We start from the raw sequence: 18,619 nt of genomic DNA, 5'->3' as shown, positions 1-18,619 counted from the left end.
AGTTCATTTATTCTTCCACCTGCCGTCCTCCAGAGCTTTGCCTGCATTTGGTTCCTCTTCTCCACACAAACACACACACACATATACATACCTATGACAAGCTGGGATTTGGAAGGCTCAGTCAGCTGATTCATCATGTCAATGATTTTCTTGTTGGCATGGTTACCACAGATATTGTAAAGAACCAGAATTAACAGCAGAGGTCCCTTATGTAGCACAGCTTCCAAACCAGTGTAGAGAAGAAGTTTGATAAACTGAATGAGCTCAGGGGAAATTTGAAGAACATAAGAAAGACATAATAAAACCAGAGCTACTACATCAGACTTCCACTATTGCAATTATAAAATTATTTATTAATTAATAATAGATATTAACGTACTGCCTGAAGCCCTACAGATTACACCCATGCAATGTGAGGGTTTTTTTTTCCCACATTTCAATAATTACACTACCTTTCTCTTTGAAGTTAAGTTATTGGCATCAAGTAAAAAAAACAACTTATAACAACTCAGAAAAGAGGGACATTTTTCTTTTAAATGGAGCCACATTTGTTCTGAGCCTCTGGTTTGATTGGCATCTCATTAGCAGCACATGCGAGCATGGGCGCAGCTACACCAGTTAGCTGGACTTGTAGGGGTCGAAAGGGTGTGGAGAAGATGCAGAAAACGTTGTTCTGATTGCTGCACTAACAGGGAAACAGGTTTGGGTGGAGGTAGTATCATGGTGCAGGGGGGGGGGGCTCTTCATTATTGGAAAAACAAGATTAGTCATCATTGGAGGAGATCTCGCTGTGAAAGATGGAGATGAGATTCTGCAACCAGGACAATTCATGTCTCCACAGTCTGGGACTGAGCACTGAGCTCCCCTTAAGAAGGGGGTTCATCTTAGACCAGGGATCCTCAGTCCTGATTCTCGAGGATCAGTGCCTTTTTAAGCCTTTTTAAGTGTCCCTGTTGCAACATACCTGATTCAAATTAATGTATGTTTAGCAGACATGTGCAGAGCTTGCCTGAGTCTGAGTCAGGTGTGCTCCAACCGAGACACTTAGAAAACCTGAAAAAAGCCGGCCTGTAGTCTGGACCTCAACCCCTTTGAACACTGGTGCATGTCGTCTGTGCCAAAGAGACCAACCAAGACTACCAAACACAATTATCCTCACTTTTCTGCTTAATGTGCTTTCTCAAACATGAGTAAAGTTTCTGTGTGTAAATGTTTAAAACAAGGTTATACCTCAATAACACAATATTTTAAAACATTTAAAGCGGTTTTTAGTGCTGTAGGTTAAGCACACCTGTCTTTTGTTTAGAGGCTACACAGTTTATAATCCTATAAAGCAAAAACTGTGGTGTAGAAATAATTGAGCAACCATCCTCCATTTATGTACTGACCAAAACACCCATTTGTGCTTAATGTAGATGACCGGCTTTATAAAATGAAATTTGACATCTCTCATTAGCGGTTAATTAGCTGAGACAATGAACAGGAACAACATTACTGATTCATTTCACCTCAGGCTGACGATGAGCGGAGAGCTTCTTCACCCTTGGGCCAAGGACAGCCTCTCTTCTTTTTTCTTTTTTTTTTTTTTTTTAATCTTTTTTGCACCGTGTTGCAGCATGATAGCTTTAATAAAAGCCACGCTGTGAATTATCACACCACTTTAATGCACCTTTGATGGCTTCCATGGAGAAAGACATTGACAGAAATGTCTAAAGCCAAAAAGGGACATTTTATGTTTGCAGAGCTCAGCTGTTTGCAGAGAAGTGGTGTTGCATCAGACAGAGAGTGCCACAGTGATACTTAAACTTCTGATGTATCCTTTATGACACTGAAAGCTTCTGTGGCAGCTTTCCCAGCCCAAGCTTGTAGTGTCCTTGTCACTGCTAGTCCGTGTGTGATACTTAAAGTTGCCCGTCTTTCCAGAAACAGCCCTCCTGCCTCCACTTCCCTACACACCAACGCAATTTTCTTTCTTGAGATAAACAGACCCTACTACATCCTATGCCACTACTGAATAAACAAATGCCATATCCACAGAGCTAATTCATCCTTCACCTCTGCCCACCTCTATTCTCTTCCTCAATGTGTCTTCCTTTGTAAAGGCTGTCTGAAACCTCTTGTAGGACATGCAAAATGGCCTTTGCATGTTTTTAGGCCTGAGACTTGAATTCCTGTGGGCACCATTATGGTCCCCTTTTCCCCTGGTCATTTTTTTTCCTTGGAAGCTGAGCCCTACATCACCCCTCCTCCCCGCTTCTGTTTCCTGACGTGTCCTCCCTCTCCTCAGTTCCAAACTCTGTAAACAGCGAGGCTTTTGTCTGCAGCCATTGTGGTCCGTCTTGCATTATAAAATTCCATCTGAAGCATCAGCACTCTCGACTGAGGCAGCGGACAGCTACTTTGGTTGACCTGATGAGACGAGAGGCTGGCAGGGAGTGAAGTGTCTGCGGCTTATTTTGTCCTTCAAATACAACTGGAGGTGTGTTATTTTAGGATGCAAAGTGTCAAGCCAGAATTTGTGCAGCATATATTACAGAGATGCCAGCACAAAATCTGTTCTAACACACACTGATTTACAGCCATAGTGATGTACTGCATGAACCATTACCCAGCCTAAAATATGTTTGTTTGATTTTATACCTTTTTTTTTTTTTCTTGACAGCCACTTTCAAGAAACCCTCTAAAATTTTATAACAGTCTCTGTGGAGGAGGGCCCAACCTCGAGGTTAGAAATCATAACTCAAACAACAGAACTGGGTGTGTAAGGTTTTTTTTTATTATTATTATTATTATTATTATTATTATTATTATTAAGTACCAATCCAGAGCAAAAAGTTCAGTTCAGTTTCTTCCCAAAGGTAAATGCCCTACAGTTCTTTCGGCGTAATGCTTAAAAAGCCTTTATCTAGCAGGTGTCTGTTTCAGTATTGTCTTTTTTGTTTTGGTGGAGTTTTGTTTGTTTGTTTGTTTTTTATTTTCCTGACTAGTTGCTTTCATAGCTTAAAATGGTAACACTTTACAGTAATGGTAGTAGTCGTATACTTAAGTACTGCGTAACTCATGATGAACTAATGCCTTGATTAATGAAGACTGTATCATGAATGCAAATATTTCAACACATTGATTAATTAACAGTGACCTAATGTTCAATTGATGATCAATTAGGTGTCAAGTAATCACATGAATTAAGACTGAGAACATCATTAGTTCATTCTGAGCAACATAAATTCATGACCAAGTCCTCATTAATAAATGCATTAGATCATCATGAGTTAAACATTAAGTACCTTTACTGTAAAGTGTTACACCTAAAATGTGGATTTGTGTTGTTTTAAAGACACCCTAATGTTTCTTTTTACTATTTTTCATCACTTAAAGCTGATGCCTCAGACAGCTCTGAATATTTAGTTTCCATCTTTTAAAAGAAAAATGTTTGCAATGACCATCTGCTTGCCCAGTCTTCATCTGTACCAGGCACAGCACATCCATCCATTCAAGACAGTAATTGAGTTTTGCTGCAGGCTTTTAATTTACCTCAGTATAAAGTTAACCTATAGAGCACGAGAGCACAATAGATATTTGCCACAGCAAACTATCACCTTGATATTTTCTCCACTACAGACATTTTCTGGTTATATATTTTTCCTACACATAAGACTACAAGGACATATATAAGGCAGATGAAAAAAAAAGGTAAAGCTGTGTACCTTTATTTCTGCCAAGCATTTTTGTTTGCATTTTGAATTTTATCATTTGATACTGCATCCAATCTGGTTTGTATATACATGCACTTTGAAGCAACTGCATCATGGTAATTGGAGATTCTGCCAACTTTTTTGCTCCATGGAAGGTAGATAAAATGCCTTGTGTTCGACCCCTGTTTTGGTCCCTGGCTATACACTAAATATGGTTGAACTCATATGACTGAGGGTTTTAAAAGTACTATAACTCTACTAATGTCTTAGTTTGGGGATGTCAGATTCCCATCGCTTGATTAAACTGAATCAAATGAAACAGATCTCCACAACAGCTTGTCAGCGCTGCAAAAAAAAAAAAACTTGTTCATGATTCATTTGATTAAATCAGATATGTTAAAGCAAGGGATAAAAACTGTGGGACTGCATCTTTCGAGGAACATAACTTGACATTGTTGTCCTGTATGAATCGTGTCCTAACATTTCTTCAGGCATTTAGATTTATGTAGCTTCAACATAAACATATCTGGTCACAGCCTTACCACTCAGAGCACCACCTCGGCTGTGAGTCTCTGTTTATTCATTGTGCTGTGGAAAAGCTCAACAAGTGGTGGTCAGTTGATTCTAATTATGTTTTTCCAATCGAAAGTGACAACAACAATGTTCCCAGCTGCGAATAATGAAACTGAATTATGTTTATGTTGTAATGGAAAGTGAAAGGAGGATGCACAGAGAAGTGAACAGGTACATGAGTCATCCTCCTCTAGAGTTACTCCCTAATGTTTGGTATGCAGTGCCACAGAGGGCAAAGAAGCACACAGAAACCCAGTATGTTGGGTATTTCTAAATGTGCATCTCAAGTTGATTAATATTCACATGAGAACATGTGAACTACATTTGATTTAAAAAAAAGACTTGCAGTCCAGTAGGTATGAAAGTGGGTGAAATGATTTTACATACTTTCAAATCTCCTCTGGTGTCACGTCCAGTTTCTTCCAGTTAAAGTTATGCAGCAGTTTCAGACCGAACTGTTCATGAGGCTCCCTGTCAGGTAGGAGAACCAGGCAGTTTTTATGTGAGACAACATATCTTCGGGGCTTATTTTCTCTGGTGTCATTTGTACGGTATGGGTTGAGGTAAAATTCAGCCAACGTGGGTTGAGGTGTCAAATACTTCCCTATGTTGCATAAATGAGGAATAAAACTGAATACATTTCACTGTTGGTCTATTTCTTTGTGTTTTGTTTATTTTTTTTTATAAAACAGTCTTGCTTACATGTTTTTCTAACAGAACATTCCTCTCTTTCTGAATCAATTTTACAATCAATTGATAGGCTTTTGTTCCATTACTCCATATAAACACGTGATAAAGACTAATTCTGATTTAGCTTGATTCCTTTTCAACCATGTGACACTTTCTTTTCTTTTTTTTTTCAAAAAATGGCACCTATCACATGTTGTATGTCTGTTCAAACTTTAATATGAAGATGAAGATGAATAGTTGTGAGACCTCTCCAACTGTTTAGATTATTTTTAAAGCTATGTAGGGACCTCGCACTTGTATATGATCCAAACATAAATCAGGGGAAGATGTTCTCAGAGTCACACTTGTAATGAGTGCCTGGGGGTTTGCAGGGAGGAACGTGTCCTTCAGAGAACCTTACTGTGCTTGATCGATAAATATCCCTTTAGGTGAGTACCACAAGAGATTTGTGGTGCAGCAGAAAAAAAAAATGCTCTGTGAATTTCACTCCCTAGGGGTCAAATGTCCTTTGCCCTTTGGGATGTGCATATATTTTATCAACCCACTCAGATGTCATGAACTTAATGCAAAAGGCCCATTAATTTGAGCGCTGGCAACCAGGCTGGACATTTTTCTGTGATTTATCTGTGGTGGAACAGCAAAAAAAAAAGAAAAAAAAACTTAATAGCTTATCCTAGTCCAGCACTGCATCAGTCATAATTCTCAAGCTGGCACCTTGCTCTCTTCACATTTAATGGATACAGAGCTATTTAATTCATGGGGGCCTTAACTGCAACTTTACCTGAATTAAATTTCAGGCACAGTACTTTGATAACATCCTTGCCGGGTACCACAATCTGACAGGCTTGCAGGGTTCCAGGCAAAGGAACAAGGAGAGAGCAGAGTTACAACCAGAAATAAAAAAAAATTACAACAAGGTCAGGTGGAGTTAGAGAAAAATAGATGAGATAAAGAGATGAAGAACAAAGAGCTGAAATGGCAGATTAGGAGCAGCCGTTTAGCGTGGATAAGTTTCTCTTGACCCTCTTAGTGTGAGGAGGTGTGGAGTACACAGCAGGCATTGAACCCAGTCATGCATCACATGCTCAAATGGATCGAGCTGACATTTGGCACCTCGTCTGTGGATGGGATAAGTAGTAAGAAGCTTTAGAGGACCATCTTCAGGTTTGGCTCAGGCAGTTGAAGTCATGCTGGAGCCTGGACCTCTGTGTTCCCATGTCCTCACCGAGCCCACTGCCTGTCACTCCTCTACCAAAACTGGAGCTCATTTGTGGAATACGGTATGTATTCCTGCTGTGGAAGAGAAGGATTCAGGTCTCAGCAGAGTGTAGGATCAAAGTCCGCTCATGTCACCTAGTGATAACCCTCATTTCTGCTGCCAAGCTGGATTCCACTCATATTTCACAAGCAAACTCTGGACTCTGCTCATCTCTCAGCCTCGCTTCGTATGAAATAATGACTCATCCTAGGTTGTAGTGCTGTTCACTTTTGCCCTGAACTTGTGGTCTTACAGTTGTTTATACAGTGTGAATGAGAAAAACAGAAGTTTGATCATTAGAACTGTAACAACAAAAAGAAGTTTGTGTCTTTATCTGTTTGTTTTCTGTGGGTTACTGAGCAAAATAATGAGCTTGCACAAGACTACCAGCTCCAGAAAAAGATAGATGCTGTAGTGGATTTGACTTCCAGACAGCAATACTTTTGACATGGCTGCACAGTGTCAAGAGAAGTAATATAGTGTGAAAGATGGACAGTTTTCACTTGTGAATATAACGAGCAGCCGTATGTCAAGCAATGCGTGCCATGTAAGAGATAAGTCAACCATTTCCCTGATAGTCAATTCCCATGTTGTGTTCAGAGGCTGTTTAAAATAGGAGAAAAATGTAGTGAACTCAGAGGAAACCTAATGGTTAGCAATTTTGACGTCAGGACAAATATTGTGTAACAGCTGCTTATGTAATGACAAATGAGTTCTACTTTGAAATCATTTGATAGAAAGTAGAAATTACATAATAATGAATTATCACAACGAATGAAGTTCTAAAGATCTTGTTGTGGGTAATAGTATTTAAATGTATAAGTTGTTATTATCAGTGGTGAGGACATTGTTAATTTTTTATTGATTAACCTATAAAGCCAAATGTGTCATATTTGATACATACAATTTCGAAGACATTTCCTACTTAATGGTAGAAACTTTTCTTAAAACTTTGTTGTGCATCATATGATTCTGGTCTCCTGCCCTCTGGTGAATATCAGAAAGCAGAAGATGACATTACAATAATTTTGACCTATTACATTGTAATAAATGCTAAAAAATACAAAAAATTATATATTTTATTTTAAATTTTGTTACAGAGACTAAGAAAGATGTCAGATTTTAAAAATTGGACTTTGCTGCCTGACTTTTCTTAGGTCGGGATTTAAAGAGTTAAAGTTATTCCTGTTTATACGTTTCATTAGAAATGGGTAGGCACTTCATTAGCTACTAACTTTTGCTTTCACCCTTTCAGTTTTCCACCTTCTTTTCTGTATATCATATGTGTTTTATTTACTTTTACCATGCCAAATAAATAAATAATTAAAGAAAAGTACTGCATTAAATTAATTTGTTACAGCACTATGTGTTGGTATGCAGTGCATTTAGAAAGTAAAACATACAATTTCTTTTTGCATTTTGGAGCCTCAAAAATTGCAGCTTGCTGCTTTAGTAGAAAAGAGATTATATATCACACTTAGCTTTTCAGTCTCTCTTTTTTTTTGTACAGTTAAAATTGTGTTCTGACACTTCACATTGCTCTGAATTTCCTTTGGGATATCTCTGCACCTTAATTGGACTCTTTCTATGTTAAATTCAAGTGATTCTGTTGAACTTGGAAAGCTATACCCCATAGGTAGGTTTGATATCTGAAAAAGCGTAAACTATGCCATGAGGTCAAGATAACTGTCTGCAAGATCATTTAAAATTACAAATAGGATAGGCTACAAAACTTTTTCTGCTGCACTCAAGGCTTCACCTTTCACCACCTTTATAATGCTTGATTATATTAAATGCAGAGCAACCAGGATTCTTCCGAAAGATTGGTGCAGAACGCTGGAGAACTTCAGAAAAGCTTAAGTGATACGTACTGTATATGGAGCACTAGTTTCTGTATGGAGATGAAGGAAACTTTCAGAAAGACAACCTTCATTGCAGCATTCTTACTTGTTGAGACCAAAATCTCCAGATTAACCGTTCCTCACATGCACATCCTAATGAAAAAGCATGAAAATGGCAGCATCGTGCTTTGTTTCCAGAATATCTCTGAATCCTTGTAAAACAAAGCTCTCTCTCAGATTAACTTTGCAACCTAACATTTTCAATGTTCTTGCTTTCTGATAAGCATGTGAAATTAGGTTAATGATGTGGAGAATTGTTACAGACTTTATTCTACATTTTATCTAGTCCAGGCCTCCTTAATCCAGGTCTTAATAAGGCAAGGTAACCTTCATTTCAAACAAAAGTTTAACTAATTCATGACTATTTCACTGATTCAGTCAGTGATACCATGAGTCACATCTGGATCATTTCTCTTTACTTTGTGAAGGTGTATGGAGTGAGACTGTAGGTTGTCATATTGATCAGACAAGATGTTTGAAATACCAAATTTACATTAAAGCTAATTGACCTCATGGTGCTGCTGGTTTGGAGATTGACTAATTTGTGGCATTTATTTCAAGTGGCTGTGTTTTTAGATTTGCTTGTAGAGCATTTTACATCTCCATTTATGTCTGTCACACTTAATTTTCTGTCCTGTTTAAGTTTTACATTAAATATTGATATGTTTGCCTATGCAACCTCTGTCTGATACCCAGTCATTTAGAAGAGAACAGCGCCCTCCAGTGTTTCATGTACATGTGTGTTGAGTTGGTGAAAGGAAATAACCTTAAATGTTGCATCTGCAACTTGATAACTTTTTTTTTTTTTTTTTTTTGCTTCAGACCACAAAAAAAAAAACAAAAAAAAAACAAAAGAGACAATAAATGGGACTGGAATAATTTATTTGAGGAACAATTAAGTTTGCAACAAATTGAGCCATCTTTCATAAAACAATCTTTACATTCAAACTTACACACAGCATACTTAAAACCCGCTAGTCATAGCTAGCACTATGTTCCCTTTAAACATACATTCAGTTTAACACATCATTTTGTTTTGCTTTGGGTTTTTTTTTGTTTTATAAATATAATAAATTATTCTCTTTAAAGCCCCAAAGTCTGTTCTGTTACTTCCTTTTTTCACTTTAAGGAATTCAGCTATTGCCACACACCTGGATATACTTCTTATAGAAGTATGAGCTGGTGTAATGTGTTCAGCTGCACAATATATTACAGGTAATAACCATTAAGTGCAATTAAGCAATTTTTCAAATAATCTCAAATAATATGAAATATAAAGCTTTCACAACTAAATAATACTGTTGAATGTTTTATGTGTCAAGATGGTTTGAAAGCAGCTTAGCTGAATAATTCAGTCAGCTAGAAATGTAAATTATAACTTATATTAGCAAACTGTGGTAGTCCAAAAAGCTGGAAATGATTTCCGGTTCTCTTTTCTTCATGGTGTTTTCTATTCAGTCCTCCAGAGTTTTGTTTGCATGTTTTTGTTTCAGTAAGTTAGGATAGTTTCTTTTTTTAAATTAGTATGCATGCATAGTAAAACTATTTTTCCTTTTAAAAACGGAAGATTCCTTTAAAAACAACGTACTGATTACACCAGTCGTCATAAGCTAAATAAAAATAAAATAAAATGAACACGTCTTGAATAAGACGATGCTTCTAGTCTTTCCTACAGCAGTCTTTAGGCATCCTTTTTCTTTACAGTCTTTTTCTGTGCAACACTGTCAGTGTATCCTCATAGAAGCAAATTCTATACACACCATCTGTATACTGTCCTCAGAAAATAGTTCGCATAAAAATGCCTTTTAAAGACAAAAAAATAAAAATGAAAACAAAAAGATATTTATAGTGACTTCCTAAAAAGCTTTAGCTCCTCAAAAGAAAAAAATCACTGATGCTGATTTTGTTGGTGCAATGACCATTACTTAGAATGACATGATGGTTCTCTGGATGATATCAACACATTCCTGCAGCTCGTCCTCCTTGATGGTGAGTGGAGGGGCCAGTCGGATGATGTCGCCATGGGTGGGCTTGGCCAGGAGTCCGTTGTCCCGAAGCCGCAAGCACACCTTCCAGGCATCATAGTCTGAGGGGGATTAATGTGATGCAGTTCAGAAAAGTGACTTCCAGATACAATCTTAAAGGCTCCTTGGGTTTGTCATTTTTAAGGGTGAATTAATGACAATAACTTACAGTTTCTTGCTAAATAAAATTGACATTTGTAAGTTTAAACAAACAAATAGCAAAATGCAGGTGAACAGCGTATTGCGCATAAGATTTCATCCGGCTAATAAGATTTTACGAGAAATGCGGCTCATGCAAGGTAGCCACGTACTGTTATTTAGGGGTTTTCTACTTGCTGCGGAGAATTTGCCACTGCTCTGTAAAGACTTTGTCCCTCATTTCGATTCCTAATGCAATGTAAAACTCTTAAAACAAAAACAAACATCATAACAGTGTAAAAAAATTTTAGCAGTATGAATTTTTTTTTTTTTTTTTTTAAACAATGTAGGCGTTTCCATTAGCTTTCTTATTGCAATAATTAGGTTTTGCGCAATTTTAGGTGTTATGAAAACACAGCTAACTTCTTTCACAAATAAAAAATAAAAAAAAAAATCATATTTTTTCTTCTTTATTTTAATTAAAATGGAGGTTTTAAGATTACATCGCTGAGATGTGTCTCTGTTTACCTTTGGTCTCTTTGATGACAACTGCATTGAGAAGGCCTTTCCCTCTGACTGTCGTCACAATATCTTTAGGTAGCTTTCTCAGCTCGGTCTGCAGCACTTCTCCCATCCTTTCAGCATTTTCTGCAAGCTTCTCCTCCTCCATCACCTGAAATAAGATTTAATGACATCTTCTTGAGTGAGAAGTTAATAATTTTGGCTTCCAGTGTGTTTAAGATCTATCTGATGGGGGAAAAAATGGCTGAAATATGTCACAATACAATGTTATGATACATCCACTTTCCTAAATTTCAGTTTTTATTTAATGGATTTGCTGTCGGTTTACAAAATACAATTTTAAATGAGAAAGAAACTTTAACACCGACCTCCAGTGCAGCAATAGCAACACGGCACGCCACAGGGTTTCCTCCATATGTGGACCCGTGTTCGCCCGGCTTGATGGTCAGCATAATCTCATCATCACACAGCACTGCAGACACCTGAAGGGAACAAACACAGAACAGGTAAAGAAGAGACATCATGCTGGACAGTTTCTGTACTTAAACACGAGACTTGTCTGAAAGGCAGTGTAAATGCTCACAGGGTAAACTCCCCCAGAGAGAGCTTTGCCCAGAATCACCAGATCTGGACGGACGCCTTCGTGGTCCACAGCCAGTCGCCGGCCGGTCCGAGCCAACCCTGTCTGCACCTCATCAGCAATCCACAGTACCTGGACAACAAAAGTTTTTATTAATAACCCTGGTTTTACAGCCGCCGTAAGCATGCAGCGCCATAGAGACACTGGAGAAGAAACCATCTCCTGTAAATTTGTAAGTGTTAACTGGTTTTACAGCAGTTTTATGGACTTGAAGTTAAAAATTACAAAACAGGCTTTGGTTTTACATTATTTCTACACATCTAGATATTCTACTGTATAGCTTATACCTATTACAAACATTTTTCTGTGTGATTTTACATCTTTCAACTGTTTATTTTAAATCCATAAGAAAATTCCAAGATAAAAAAAAAAAAAGATTAATAAATTAATTTTTAATTATGTGGCTTCCAACAAATATGAAATTTAGTGTATTAACGCAACTGCACACAATGAAATATGATAGCAACTTTTTACAGCTACAAGCGAGCATTAGTCATTTTGTCAGTTATGTAAAGATGACGTTACCTTTGTACATACGGCTACAACAAAAGCAGCTGTCACACTTCCCACCAGCAATGTTAGCATTTCAGGAAAGGTAAGAACACTGTGTGCCAAGTGAAACTTGCTCAACGTGAAGCACTGGAAGGTTACCAGTGCTTAACATTCGTATGAACAGCTGAAGGTAAAATGCCAAGCAATTTTGTCTCCAGCCTTTTTGCCATCACATTTCCATGATGGATCTCAGACCTTTGCAAGTCTGAAGTCATCCCCGATTTTATTATATATTGCCATAAAATACAAGCTTGTAAATAATCTATTAAAAGGTAAAAACTAAGTTTTTGCAGCTCTAATCAAAGTATAAATCTATATGTAGTCTGACTATTTTTAAATATGTAATGTACAAAAATGTTAACCAATTGCTTTTTGGAAGTCATCTGACATTTATGGCTGTTCATCATGAGGCATTTTATGTGGCTAAATAAAGTGTCTTAAGATACCATTTAAAGTTTGTTCTTTGTTGGGTTGTTTTATATTTGTAGACACCGTTTCATCCTGTGATTTTTTATGAATATAGCATTCATAGGTCAATATTGCCTAAAAAAAAAAATCAGCCCATACTCCTTTCAAAATTGTTAGGCAAGAAGACTACACAAAAAATGAATAAAAAAATAAATCAAAGAAAAACTTTAAAACACCTCCAGAGAGCAGGTAGAATTATTCCTCATTACGGCTTAGAAAGAGAGCCTGGCAGCTAATAAGTGTCCTGTTTTTGATGCTTCCATTATGCATAATTCTATTAAAACTTCCTGTCTTTAAAAATACCATAAAAACCATTAAGACTACAGTTTTACAAAGTTGGCATCTATGTATTTGTTCTGTACTGAAAGCAGCTGAACCTCTAGAAGCTTTGATCTGCACTTCGCAGTCTGTCTGATAATACTTACATTATATTTTGTGCAAAGTTCTCTGACTTTAGTCAGGTAGCCCTGATCAGGCACCACCACGCCAGCTTCCCCTTGGATGGGCTCCACCATGAAGGCTGCAACGTTTTGGTCTTGAAGAGCTTTCTAAAGACCCCAAAAGAGGAAGAAAAAAACATGCATAAACATCTTCCATTTCGTTTACTCAACCATTCATTACTCCTGTTAACAGTATAGTTAACAATGAACCCTGCAGATGAGATAGGAACCCTCTCCATCCATGTAAGCAAATAAACATGGGTTTGCTAGAGATCAAAACATAAACAACCTCTCTGGATTAAACTAAATCTTCAACACAAAGTGAAACACCGAAACACCACTCTGATGCATCATTTCAACTGTAATATTTTATTGCGCTCAGCCAACAGCTGTACCTCCAGTTCAGGAATGTCGTTAAATGGGACGAGTTCAAAGCCCGGCATGTAAGGACCAAAACCCTCGTAACTGCTGGGGTCAGTGGAGCTGGAAATGGCTGCCATGGTGCGCCCCCAGAAGTTTCCATCTAAAGAACAAGAGGATTGAGATAATTAGGTCCAATGAAGCACATATTTTATTAGAGAGAGAAAGAAAACAGCCTTCTTGAATTGCTGTAAAAAAAAAATCCTAATTTTACTCAAAGCATTTTTTTAAAAAACAGCTTTACTTTGGTATATTTGGACAAAAAGGTTGTAGCTTTTCCATCAGGACATGTTTACTCACTTGCAAAGATGATCTTGGCCTTATTCTTCGGAACCCCCTTCACATTGTAGGCCCACTTCCGTGCAAGCTTGCAGGCGGTCTCTCCACCTTCAACTCCTAGTTATTCAAAAAAAGAAAAAGGAAAACTGTCACCAAATCTACTCACACCAACCTCCAGTGAGATTTCATACAGTCAGCATCAAGCGTTACCTGTATTCATGGGGAGGACTTTGTCATAGCCAAACATGTTGGTGATGAACTCCTCATAAGCTCCCAGCACATCATTGTAGAATGCTCTGGAAGTCAGGCTGAGTTTAGACGCCTGAGCGTGGAGCGCAGCGATGATCTTTGGGTGGCAGTGTCCCTGATTTACTGCACTGTACGCACTAAGGAAGTCATAGTACCGGTTGCCCTCCACATCCCACACGTAGATGCCTGGAGTTCAGAAGAAAACAAAACTCTTGTAAAGAGCTGCTGATGATTTAGCGGATTAAGCAGGTGATGGTTATTGACATGCAAATTGCCAGAACTCACCTTCCCCTCGCTCCAGAGCCACAGGCAGGGGGTGGTAGTTGTGCGCTCCATATTTGTCCTCCCGGGCATAGATTTCCTCAGAGGTGAGCGGGCGCTCTGCCTTTAGTTTGTATGCAGCCGTGGAGGCGGGACGAGTACCAGAGTGGAGGCTCCGATGGAGAACAGGTGCAACACGGCTAAGGCTGCGGCTCAGCTGATAAATCATTCCCTTCATGTCGTGTGGTGTATGATGTCTGTATGGTTACATGCAAACAAAAAAGAAGAAGTTGGGATAATGTCTGAACAGCAAATCAAACAAAATGCATCAATTCCTAGATCAATTCTGCCATTTTTGAATTTGTCCATGTTTAGGGTTTGACAAAGCTTTATAAATAAATTGAGCTCAAGCTAAAATAAAACTGGGACAATCATCAAATGAGAAATTTCTGTTGCTTTTTGGAAAAATAGCAGTCCTAATAAGTCCTAAAACTGGTTTGACATTAATGAAATTTGTAAAACATCCTCCTCAATGTTGCTACAAAACCAGAATACAACAGCTATCGATCCCTCATGAATATACAAGAGTCCATGAGTGCCCACCCCGCTGCCTGTCAGCATCAATGTGCTGGATATTGAAGTTTGTGCAGCTGATAACGAACACAGAGTTCCCAGGACAGGATTAGGTTTCTGGTAAGAGATTCAAGTTCATGACAAGTTTGCACAAGCACAGAGAAGATAATGGGATTGTCATGCTTTGTTTTTTTTTGGTTTTTTTAATAAACTTGCATTTGTAGGTTCAGCAACAAATTGTCAGTGTATTTCAGAAATATTTCTTAGCCTCTAAGTGGTTTCCAGTAAAATTTCATAATTATTTTTAAATGTTGCCACCTACATATTCAGTTGTTGTAGTTGTTGCTGTCTAAATATATTTCAATATATATCCAATAAGAAAACATATCACTTAGCAAAAAAGTAATTTTAAAAAAAAAAGAAAAACAAGAAGCAGACATACTCAAAAAGGAGTGGGTAGAAGTAAAAACAACTCAATAAACTCCACCTCTTTGCCATCAGTTAATGATTATATATATATATATATATATATATATATATATATATATATATACACACACACACACACACACACAAATATATGTACATACATACACATTTACCTACGCGTATTCATATACACATACATATTTGGTAAATATTAATTTCAAGTTCAAAGCTTAACTTAACTTTAGCAATGAGAGTTTTCCACATCTTATAATAACTATACTCTGTATTTTCAACAATAAAATCAACTACTTTTCTGCCGATTTTATTTTGGAAATTTCATTAAATCATTCATTAATTATTTGTGGATTCATACTCAGTGAGGAGCACCTGTTTAGCTTCACTTCCGAGAGACTTCTCTTTTTTAAAACACTTTACTGACTGTTGCGAAATCACTTGATGAAAGGTGAGATGAGGTCTCCTGCCCCCTCATGACATTATGTAACTTTCCCAGTCTTACTTTTTCTCATCATTTCAAATGTTAAATCCACATCTTCAATTCCAGAACATGTTGAGAAAGAGGCTGGGTCGAGAATTTCTCATTTGAAGATGTTTAAAATGTAATAAGATGATGACACTGTGTTTTACAAAACACAAAGCATTTAAAACAACAAAAGGCTCCACCAGCATGATTACTGGATTAAAAACCTATTAAAGACAAAATGTCAAACATAAAGTTACAGAAACAAGTTTAAGAGACAATTTGTATTCTCAGAAACAGTCAGGCAAATGTCATATTTTATTCAGAGTTTTTTCTTCAGAAATTGAGCCTAATAAACATTTAAACTGCAGCCTGAGATTCAACAGAGCGTATCGGCTTTATGGCTCTGCTGACCTATGCTTCTCTTTCACGCTGAACACAATGGAGGGCCAGGCCTTCACTGGATGTCAGGTAACAATAGATCAAACAGCATCATGGAAACTTTCAACAGTGACATTTCCAGTCTTTTCTATCTGGACATAGTCTGAACAAATATTAAACATCTCTTCAGACTTGTAACATCATCTGTCCTTTCTGCTGCTGACCATCAAACTCATCCCCAATTGTAAGTTTAATGACTTACTACAAATAAACACAAATCTGTTAAATTGTACAGGTTGTACAGGGAGGGGTCACGTGGCATAGCTAAAGTTTTGTAATGAGTAGCCTGTACAGTGAACTACTCAAAGCAAACAGGCAGCTCCATAAGAGGAAAATGAACCTTTGCCAGGAACTCCCTCAGTCCTTGACAGATGATAGGTTGCTGGGGAGCTGCCTCCACTCATCACCCACCGATGTTACAGCCAATGGGCTAAATTAAGACCTACAGGATGAGTTTCAAACATCTGACAGAGCTGTGCTGCTCTTCCTCATCACCTGCTATTATGTCACAGTCTCTCAGAAGAGAACTTCAAGCTTGTGTTAACCAGTGAACTAAAATAATGTCAGAGAAAGATTAAATTTAATCTAATCACACCGTCAGTTTTTTTTTTTTTTTTAAGTGCAATTCTTTTCGTCCAGACTAAAATGAACCACACACACTCGCATCCCGCCGATAAGTAATAGTCAGATAGCTGAGAGGGTGGCTAACATGAGCTAGCGAACATCCGTACAATCAATATCTGCGTTAACCTCGCTAAATGATCAGTTTAAACTTTTAATAGCAAACCTGAAAATAAAATGAGATTATTCAAACAGTACCTGAGAGAAGTGAAGAGGGGCCAAATATCCTTTCGGTAGAACACCGGTCTGTAATTTGATGCGTGCTGTTCCGACGCGGATTATTTGACTGTCTGACGTGCTCGGGGGCGCTGCCCTACGTGTTTGCGTCATAAGAAACGTCATCGCAGTGCAATTCTCCTCGATGATTGCAAAGACCATTTACTTACATTTTATGAGTTTCTTGAAAAATTCAATTTTCCTGTTACTCCGAGAGAATTTGCCATTGTTAATTATGCTATTTCCTCAGGAAGCAAACATCTGATCTCATCTGCACCTGGAACTGCTCTGCCGCAGCATTTTATTGGGAATACTGAGCTCTTGCGTTGTACAAAAACTAATAACAAATGTATTAGAGAATTAATTTAAAAAAAAGAAGATCTGAGTAGTAAACCTGCCTCTGTTTTTATCTGGAATAATATTTATCCTGATATAAACTGGAAAAAGATCTGATCCCTTCCCAGACAATTTTTTATTACTAATAAAGTGCAAGAAGTGTCTCTGAAAATTCTCCACAGGTGCTATCCAGTTAATGTTTTTCTGGCAGAAGTCCATAAAAATGTTGAACATCTCTGTTCCTTCTGTCAAGAAGCAAATGAAACTATATGTCATATTTTCTGGGACTGCTCTTATTGTCAAGTCTCCTGGAACAATGTTAATCTGTACCTCAGCAGGAAGCTGGAGTATTAAGTTAGGATGAAGCCTGAATATGCTTTATTTGGGTGTTTTAGTTGTCACCTTCCACACAAAATAAGATTTTTAATTTACTTCTTCACTCTACTTGCTAAATTTCACATACATTGTTGAAAATTCACTAATCAAAAATCAAATATGTCAGTTTTCCTATGTTATGTCCATATGTACATGAAGTCATTGAAATTTTGCACAAATTCAAAAGCTGTGAAAACCACAATGATCAATGATGCTGCCCCTGAGCTTGAGTTGTGAGTTTTGACATCCCCCTGTATCTCTGTTGTATTGTATTGTAATTACATTTCAATAAAAAATTTAAAAACATTTTTAAAAAAAGATTGCAAAGACCATGAATATGTAGTTAACTATTTCATATTACAAGCCACACATTGTATTCATAAACAAAGATTCCTCAAAGAACAACTGCTGTTTCCCTTCTTCCAAATAGCAATTAACTCACTTTTTAAATCTCTGAAACTCCTTAAAAACAATGTGAAGAATATGAGGCTTCTCGATTTTTATGAAAATATTTTTAATTGTGTAGATTCCTCCTCTTTATAATTTATACTTTATATTTCATTGTCACATAAAATTGTACCCTCTCATGCTTTTGTTCTTACTTCAAGCTGAATTCTAATTCATTTGTATATAACCTTGTTTGTCTCATCTGTATTGACTTGTTATGCCTATTTTGAGCAACACTTCATATATAATTTGTATTTTTTTGTCGTTTCAATAAAGTTTTGTTTAAAAAAAGATAGCAAAGACCAAGAAACCTTCTCTTCCACAGACCACTGAAACAAACTAGGACACTGTGTTTTCTGGCATTTCCATCATCCTCCAAACAGAAGAATCAGACCCGTGGTCATCACTTGCTCACCTTCATCTCACTTCTTCTGGTCTGGTTTTGTTGAGAACATTAGTTAAATCACTACCTTCAAAGATTTAAAAGTGATATAAATACTAACTGCTCCTTTTGTAATGTCCAAAGAGAAACTTTAATACATTTATTCTGGCACTGCCATTATACAAAGTGTTTCTGCAGTAAATTTTCACCT

General features: G+C 37.3%; 1 protein-coding gene across 1 annotated transcript; it reads right to left on the bottom strand.

The window, feature by feature from the left end:
• Positions 1 to 8,988: 8,988 nt before the first annotated feature.
• Positions 8,989 to 16,948, bottom strand: oat (ornithine aminotransferase). The gene is made up of 10 exons (XM_079260311.1): positions 16,851 to 16,948; positions 14,135 to 14,367; positions 13,811 to 14,035; positions 13,622 to 13,717; positions 13,297 to 13,424; positions 12,887 to 13,009; positions 11,385 to 11,513; positions 11,170 to 11,283; positions 10,808 to 10,952; positions 8,989 to 10,203 (listed from the first exon to the last, which is right to left on the bottom strand). Exons 2-10 carry the CDS (start codon positions 14,346 to 14,348, stop codon positions 10,043 to 10,045), a joined length of 1,335 nt encoding a protein of 444 aa, XP_079116437.1. The 5' UTR covers positions 14,349 to 14,367; positions 16,851 to 16,948; the 3' UTR covers positions 8,989 to 10,042.
• Positions 16,949 to 18,619: the final 1,671 nt, after the last annotated feature.

The sequence above is a fragment of the Telmatherina bonti genome (genome assembly GCF_933228915.1).
Source record: "Telmatherina bonti genome assembly, chromosome: 21".
NCBI classification, from domain to species: domain Eukaryota; kingdom Metazoa; phylum Chordata; class Actinopteri; order Atheriniformes; family Telmatherinidae; genus Telmatherina; species Telmatherina bonti.
This window is presented reverse-complemented; position numbering and strand designations above follow the sequence as displayed.

Coding starts and splice junctions, on each gene's coding strand:
- oat (XM_079260311.1), bottom strand. CDS start 14,348: ATGAAGGGAATGATTTATCAGCTGAGCCGCAGCCTTAGCCGTGTTGCA. Junction 14,036..14,134: donor GGCTCTGGAGCGAGGGGAAG/GTGAGTTCTGGC, acceptor TCTGAACTCCAG/GCATCTACGTGTGGGATGTG. Junction 11,284..11,384: donor TCTCTGGGGGAGTTTACCCT/GTGAGCATTTAC, acceptor TGTTCCCTTCAG/GTGTCTGCAGTGCTGTGTGA.